This window comes from Pieris napi, chromosome 18 (assembly GCF_905475465.1).
Source record: "Pieris napi chromosome 18, ilPieNapi1.2, whole genome shotgun sequence".
NCBI classification, from domain to species: Eukaryota; Metazoa; Arthropoda; class Insecta; order Lepidoptera; family Pieridae; genus Pieris; species Pieris napi.
The window spans coordinates 6,922,937-6,932,000 of record NC_062251.1 but is presented as its reverse complement, the minus strand read 5'-3'; the positions used below and the strand labels follow the sequence as shown (position 1 = coordinate 6,932,000).

Sequence of the window (9,064 nt, the reverse complement as noted above, 5' to 3'; positions counted from 1 at the left end):
ACTTCAATCTTAGAAAATTAGTTTTCAATCTGTGTATTTTTCATTTCTATTTTCTGACGTAAATTAGAGGAAATAGTAATTAATCGTAACTATATGAAATTCCTACAATTTATTAATCCAAATACTTTCTTGGCTTGTTGGGGAATTAATCTTTATTGTTGTTGACGTGAAAAATGACGATTGAAGGAAACAAGGATGAAGCTGAGCGCTGCATAGAAATTGCGCAAAGTGCCTTCACTGCTGGGAATTATGAGAAGGCCGAGCGTTTTTTAGTGAAGGCGGAACGTCTTTATCCTACAGCAAGAGCTAAGGACCTCTTGACCGTGGTTAGAGCTGCAATACCCACCGGGACCTCAAAGCGAACGCCTCCCAGCAGCCCTAGTGATGATGTTAGGCGACGTAAGACTGCAGCACATCAACCTGAAAAGAGGGAATACACTGCTGATCAACTGGACGCCGTAAAAAGAATCAATACCAAATGCAAGGATTATTACGAAATTCTAAGTATGTATATTATAGTATTGTAGTGATGACCTTGATATAATTTACGCAGATATATTTCAAAGAGCTGTTTACTAATTATATTAATAAGGCCGTTGACAGGTTTGGTAAGTTACTTGAACACTATTGTTTTTGCGTAAATGGTATAATAAATTATACTTAATTGAACACAATCAAACATTTTATCATCCTTGATCTGCCCACAATTAAGTCACTCATTAAAAGCAGCTTCCATATCAACATATTTCTTGATAAATACAACTTAACTGAGTACCAAATCTTAGAAGGTTGACTATCCCGTATAAGAGATATTTAGCATGGTTAGTCTACCTAAACCTACCACCTTTCATTTGTTTATCCCAAAATATATTAATTACTCTTTATTGCATTGTCTATGATAATTGAAGTAAATATTTTCTATTCTTGTCAATTTAATAAATTTTGCTGTAATTGTATATAATAGTATCAATCGCTTATACTGGGAATAAATAAGGCGCAACTGCGTTTCTCTGTGAATACAAAAGAAACAACATTTAAAGCCTATATTCTAGGTTTTATAAAGTAAAATAATTAATTTAAAAAATTAAAATATCTTACATATATTATGTCAAGTGACATAAATTAAACATTGTCGATCAGATGGCTAAGACAACATTACAAAAGAGTTTATATAAAATACAATATAGACAAGAGTTTGTATAGGAAAATGTATTATGTTTTCCTTACATGTATTTTACAGGTGTAACAAAAGAAGCTACAGATTCTGACATCAAGAAAGCGTACAAGAAGTTGGCGCTCCAACTTCATCCGGATAAGAATCATGCACCAGGAGCCGCTGAGGCATTCAAGGTTTGTATTTTAGTTATTGTTTGGAGCACCATAACCAATGGGTTTTGGGGCAGAGACACTTATACACTACTTGAATTTTATCATAAAAATTACCAAACTACTGATTCCAAAAACTATTTCACCATTAGAATGTTACGTTAGAATAATATAGGCTATATTTATTTTCTTAATATGTATTATATGTTAGTATGTATATTATGAGAAGATAGGTAAAATTTTCACATAGTGGGACATACATAAATGCATTGCCCACTGCAAACTGTTATTGATTGTATTTAAAAATACTCTTCTTAAGCCTTTAATTCTATACAAAGGGCTTCATAATAATGTTGTTCTTTGTGTATAGTGTAATGTTATGTATTCAGTGTAGTTGTAGAAAGTGAGGAATTAGCATATTCACTTTAAAATAATGCCTGATTAATTTCTCATAAATACAAGTTGCTTGACGCCATATTAATAAAATAATTTAGTTACAACACGTTAATAGGCTATTATCAAGAATAGGCACGTATACAAATGTTTTTAATTCTCCATTAAATCTTTAAAAAAAATCTGTACTAGAAAAACACTTTTTTAACTGATTTGAAGTTATGTTTTATTATAAATTTACAATTATATTACATAATTTTAAATTTAACCGACGTTTCGCGTGCTTTACAGCGCGCGTGGTCACATTAGCTGACGCTGACCGTTTTATGTGACAAACATGTAAAAATAATGGATTTTTTGATCAATTAATGATTATTTACAAGTTATCTTTAACTCTATAAGGTTTTTTCAAACCATGTTTTATAAAGAGTCCTTTCAATATTATTGAGCCTATAAATTTTTTTTATAATATCTATTCAGGAATCATGTTGACATAAGTGTGCTTAAACCTGGGGACATGCTTTTGGAAGACGACTGTGTACTTTTCTGTGTGTGAATGTAACTCTCGCTCGTACGATCAACGATGACGGAAAACATAGTGAAACCATTATGACATAGACTCAATAATCAACAGCTTGTGTCAGGCACAGAAAACCTATTAATAACCCTCATACTTTTCTATTAATGTATGAAAATGTTTTTTATCATTTATTTATTTATTTTCTATTTTTACAGTAACTTAATACTAATACAGTAAAAAACTTATAAATATAAAAATTAAACTCAGAACATAATATAAACACAACAAGAAAACATAAAACCTAAACCTCTTGATAATTAATTATAATTAATGCAATTCTTATGAATTCAGCCAGTGCAACTAAATATATCCGTCACACTTGCAATAATATTCAGGGTAATGAAACACATACAAAAACCTGAGGATGTATTTGATTTTACTTGTTGTTGCGACATTGTTTCTTTTTGTTAGATTTATCTTCTGTATTACAATAAATAACTTTAATGTATTCATGATAATTATATCTTGACTATCAGCTTCAATTCGTTTGTGAGCGTTCAAATATTACGTAACGAATTTTGGGAGGGGGGGGGTCATTTTGTAAAACGTTACGATGCGGGGCGGGGATTGAATTACACGTTATTGTTAATATTATTTTCGACTTACACCACATAATAGTAACTGAAGAGTCACTAGGTGGTCACGAAACGTTTTACTATACTTGGGTACTGAAAAACGTTACGGCGAGTTACATGGTGTGTCAATAATCACCAAAAGTTGCGTTACGTAATACTTGAACGCTCCCTTTCCAGGCTATTGGAAATGCAGCTGGAGTACTAACAGACCCAGAGAAGCGCAAACAATATGATCTCCGTTCTGATGAAGCACCAGTTCATACACAGCACACCCATCACCAATATTATGCGAGGGGCTTTGAATCTGATCTCACCGCTGAAGAATTGTTTAACATGTTCTTTGGACATACTGGTATGCTATCTATGTTTATTCTCTATGATTTGAATGTACATTAGTATAGCCACTTAAAACTAGTCAGTTGAATCGGGCAGACAGATCTATGACAATTGACAAGCCATGTTTATATAATTGTGACAATTCATATTGTCAATGACATTGATCTTGTCAATCTTGCTAAGTTTGACGTCTGGATTTAAAAATCATTAGCGTACTTTTAACTATACATACTTTTTTTTTCTATACCGATTTTATGATTGCACAGCACAAGCTAAAAAGGTAGAAAATGTCGCGCGCTTTCATAATACAAATGAGATGATCCTAAATCCTGGTATTGATGGTAAACATTTGTTTAGCGACAATGTTGAATCAACATGTTGCGGAGTTGCCAACGGCATTTTGACGAGTTCTCGCCCGACGAGGGGCAACATCTGATTATCAACAATAAATCTCTATATATATAAAATTCTCATGTCACAATGTTCGTTCCCATACTCCTCAGAAACGGCCGATTCTTATGTATTTTTTTATGCATAGTCAGAAAGTCTGAGAATCGGCTACTATCTATCTTTCAAACCCCTATGTGATAAGGAGTGTCCACCCCAAAAAAAATTATTTTTATTTTTTTATGATACATACAAAAATTGCACGCATCATGTTTCTTTTTATTTTTTAGTTTTTCTCTTTAACTAGAGGGTTGCCTGGAAGAGATCGCTTATTAGCGATAAGGCCGCCCGTTGCATCCCTTATAATTTTTATGTATTGTGTTTCTTTTTTTTGCAACGAAGTGTAAATAAATAAATAAAAATAAAAAATACATACAACCCCTACTTTTCACCCCTCTACGTTCAACACCCTATTTTTATCATAGTTGATAGCTATTTTTATTGAACTAAAAAAATGTTTCCTAGAAATAAACATGGCAAAACAATGTTTGCCGGGTCAGCTAGTATTATATAATTTTTATCGGTTTCAGCATTCTCAGCGGGTGGCCCAACAGTATACCGTCGCCGTCGTGAGCCAGAACAAAGGGAGAACCACGGGGGTTTAGTCCAACTCCTTCCGATAATCGTTCTGGTCCTCCTCTCCATGATGTCAGGGTTTTTCATCAGCGAGCCGGTGTATAGCCTCACCCCGAGTTCCAAGTATCCAGTACCGAGGGAGACTGTTAATCTGAAGGTAAAATTAGATATTATATAATTGCTAGCTTAAAAATTCTTAAATGAAATTTTAATTTTTTTTTTAATTATCCGTTCCGTTCTTTCGTTTTGGACATTCTTAAAACTTTATTAGATTTCAAATAATTCAGATATGAAAAGTCATTCCATGAAATGTATTATACAAATTTGGTTGTCAAATAACTCGAGCAGGTCATGAATGGTGGCCTGTTTTTATTTCCATTTACAGAATTAGCAAGACTGTCTATTTATTTATTTATTAAAGTTAACCACATATGTAATGCTTTATCTATAGTATATATTACAAGCTATCTTTTCTAAAATATTACTATTATGGTGAAGATAATTTTTATAGAAAAACTAGCTGCCCCCACGAACTTCGTTTCTCCTTTATGTGATTTTATTTAGCCTACCTTTTTAGTACATACGGACATTGAACATTTTTCTATGCTACCCCAGAGACTGTTCGGTTTTCTAGAATTAAAACTTTTTAGGTTTTTCTGTGAATTTCTCTATATAAACCTCAGAGATCAAGTCATAAGATTTTAATTAACAAATAAAAAATAGGGGTTAATCATAGAGGGGTGAAAATTAGGGGTTGTATGTATTTTTGTATGCTGTATCATAAAATAATAAAAACAAAAAAATTGTCTAAAAAATAAAATGGATCCCCCTTATCACTTAGGTTTTTGGAAAATAGATAGTAGCCGAATCAGACATACTGTATATGCATAATTTTTTTTTTCTTCTTTTCAGATACCATACTACGTCAAAGACAATTTCCATACAGACTACCAGGGTTCGCTACGGAGACTTGAAATGGCGATAGAAGAGGAATATATTGGTATGACTATTGTTTTTTAATATACATTTTTATTTTCGAGTAATGAGCCATTTGTTACTTTTAGTCTCTAAGAACTAGGCAACAATTTTGTTATAAAATGAGGGACAACAAGACTACAGGACAGCCATAAGGGAGCGTTCAAGTATTACGTAACGAATTTGGGGGGGGGGTCCTTTTGTAAAACGTTACGATGCGGGGCGGGGATTCAATTACGCGGTATTGTTAGTATTTTCGACTTTCCAGTACTCTACACCACGTTATGGTGACTGTTAGGTATAAAGAGTCACTAGGTGGTTACGAAACGTTTTACTTGTGTACAGAAAAACGTTACGGTGCGTTACATGGGGGGGTCAATAATCTCCAAAAATTGCGTGACGTAATACTTGAACGCTCCTTAAGTCAGCCACCGTAGCCTATAGACATGGACAGAAGAGGAGAGTAGAATAAGGTCTTACATAATAATTGGAGGTCGAATCTCCCAGGTAAGACTTGCAGGAGTCGATTCCACAGTTTGCTAGTATAACATTATATGTGTTGTAACACATATGTGTTGGTAAAAATAAAAATTAAACGTATTTTTGAAGTGATTTTAGGCGCATGAAGGTAAAATTTTTACGGAACGTCACGAAGATGCGCAGCGTTTTTGTCGAAGAAAAGAGAGAGAGAGAGTGAGAAGGGCGAATTACCTTATAGAAATTCTATTTTTTAAATAGAATTTATGAAATATTAGTATTTTATATTTTATGCAAAATAATTTATTGAAATCTCAAATATTACGAATGTTTAATTTATTGAAGAAACAAATAATTTTTTTTTATTGATTGTATTAATTTTAGACACTTTTAAGTTAATATTTTAATGACAATTAAATTCCTACATCGTCTGTCGGATCCGCTAGTTTTGTGTAAAATTATTTTCGAACGCGTTATAATCAATGCAATCAATAACAAATTAAACTTTTTTTTATCCCACAGTGAACCTACGGCACGCGTGTCAGCGCGAGCGCAACTATCGGGACAGTCTGGCATGGAAAGCGCGTAACTTTGGCGACAGCGGCCAGTACGCAGAGGCGCAGCGAATGCGTATGCCTAGTTGCGAGAAGCTGAACAAGTACCAGCGGTAGATGGCGCTGTGAGCATTCTGTTTTTGTTAAGTTGTAAAAGTACCAATGGTTGAGCATAGATGGCGCTATTCAAATTTTTATTTCATCTATTTATTGTCACGATACAACGATATAATATGACGTATTGTATTCAACTATGTTAAGTTGTAAAAGAACGATTGGTTGAGGATAGATGGCGCTATTCAACATTGTATTTGACCAATTTATTGTCAAGTTTTAACCATAGATGATGCTATGAAGATTCAGTTTTGAATTGTAAAAGTACCATTGGTTGAGGATAGGTGGCGCTATTCAAAATTTTATTTGATTAATTTATTGTCAAGTTTTAACGATAGATGACGCTGTGGCTGGTTTTTTGTTAAAATTAATAGCAAGTTTAAGCCAAGATGAAGCCACACGTAATTGTTATGTTGAAAATTATTGTTTATCAGTTAAACGTACGATTGTATTGTTAGCAATATTTGATATTTAAAGGTGTGTATGCCAATATTGTATGGCGTTATTTAGAACGATTATGTTAGCAATGATATTTGGTTCTGTATTTGTGGAATTTTAAATTATTTAAAAGAATAGTACCAAAGGTTGACGGTAAATAGCGCGTTTACTAAATTCAAGGATTGAAGTTGTCTAGTTTTAACAATAGATGGCACTGTAGGTATTTGGCAGTTTGTTGGAAATGGTTTTAAAATCGTATAAAAATTACGATTTTCATTTATGTTGCAATATACCTGTACATATATAGTCAATATTCCTGAGTATAGTTAAAATTGTCAAAACTTTATATAGAAGAATGTGTTCATAGCAGTCGAAGATATAAATACTTGTGTTCAGACATTTGAGCCGTGTACTAATAAATTGCTTAAGTGAGGCGGTAGATGGCGCTGCTAGCAAATTCTTTAGACTTTTGTTTTTTTATATAATAATGGAAATATCGTTTATTATTATTTATTATTATTCGAAGTAAGTAAGATGGCGATAGAAATGTTTATAAACTTATCGTTTATTTATTATTTATAATAAAGGTATTGGGGCCCTAGATAGATAAAAAATTGCCTTCATAAAGACTACACCCTTAGCGCGAATAATACATTAAATCAAATAGTAAAGATACATTTTTGCATGAGAAATTTGAGCTCTGACGTATTTAGAGCAACCCCCTTCGAGCTTCATCATCAGAGTAGCTTAGTGGTCCTTACGTATGATCCAAATAAGCAATAAAAGTCCGTTGTATCACTAAACAATAAATTACAGCTAACAACAAAAAACGTTAATACCACAGATACACGTCAAACTTTGACAATGCATCAGGGGTTAATTAACGCGAGCTGTCAGCTGTCATTGTTTTGACGTATGACAACGGAACTATCGTAAAGTATAAAGGTGGACAGCTAGCGTTACTTAGCCTTTTGTATGTTCTATTAGCTGCCCCCGCAAACTTCTTTTCGCTTTAATATTATTTTTTACTTAGCCTAACTTTTTAATATACCAACACCTGGAACAACATTTTCCTATGCTATAGAGATTTCCATGCAATTTTTCTTTCCATAAAAGCCTTCCACAGAGTTTAAGGTTTTTTTTAATTAAATTCTCGAATTAGTCCAGCCGTCTTCGGGGTTTGCGATTCATTTTTGTTTATATAGATTATATAATAAACACTTGTTTGCATTTAATTTGACAGATTATTTCACGATTCAGGGTCGTGTATTAGCTTGAATATATATATATATATATATTTAAATTTAACCGACTTGGTGGACCTGTCAAAAAAGGGAATAGGTATAAATGATGAAAGATGGATGGAAAAACTAAACTTTGATGGAATTCTGGGCTTGAATTTAAGATTATATATCTGACTAGCGGACCTGACAGACGTGGTCCAATACACATGTTTTAAACACAAAAATATCTGATTAAATCTAAACCATTCTCGAACATGAATATAATCGATGGAAGAAGGAGTTGAATTACACGCACATAAGATTTATATAAAAAGGGATCAACTTGTTATGACGCAGTTTCCGAGTAATTTGTGAACCAACTTACGGTGCACAGCGTTGGCCAGCGGCTTCTGGGTGCGAATCTGATCCCTGAGGTTGTAGGTTCGATCCCTGGCTGTGCACCAATGGACTTTATATGCGCATTTAACACCGTACCGTGTAGGTAAACGTGAAACTATAATGCTTTAGACCCAAATGTGTGTGTAAAGGCTGATACAGATCTGAGGCCCAGAACTAAAAGTTTATAATTGATTTTAATTCATTCACTATAGGTCCCTCTTGTTAAAGTTAAAAAATCATTACTTTTCTGTTCTGCCTTGCGATTCTGTAACTCACTTTTCGAACTCTCACAGCGGTTTTCGAGGTCATTATTTGGCATTCTGATAAGGAGAGTGCTTGTTGTTTATTGTTTATCAGAATGCCAAATCGTAAAATGACTGCTTTACGACTGATTTGAGCGCGACCGCCGCCGTGAAAACCGCTGTGTGAGTTCGAAAAGTGAGTTACAGAATCGCAAGGCTGGTTATACATAACGCTAAGACACGACTCTGTATCATCCATTAAATCACTAAGTAATGATATAATGTATTAACATAGGAATGTTAAAGTGTATTTAAAATTGTGCTGTTATCGTGGTTTATGGTTTTATTTATTTTAAGTATTCGTTGAATAAAGTTTATCCCACTGTATTTGGTTTTTTTATTCATAGTT

The 9,064-nt window shown here is 33.4% G+C and overlaps 1 protein-coding gene across 1 annotated transcript; it reads left to right on the top strand.

Annotated features, from left to right (window-relative positions):
• The first annotated feature begins 28 nt into the window (after positions 1 to 28).
• LOC125058556 (dnaJ homolog subfamily B member 12) lies at positions 29 to 7,392 on the top strand. The gene is made up of 6 exons (XM_047662654.1): positions 29 to 504; positions 1,241 to 1,350; positions 3,052 to 3,226; positions 4,188 to 4,390; positions 5,146 to 5,233; positions 6,208 to 7,392. The coding sequence occupies exons 1-6, from the start codon at positions 174 to 176 to the stop codon at positions 6,354 to 6,356; spliced, it is 1,056 nt and encodes a 351-aa protein (XP_047518610.1). The 5' UTR covers positions 29 to 173; the 3' UTR covers positions 6,357 to 7,392.
• Positions 7,393 to 9,064: the final 1,672 nt, after the last annotated feature.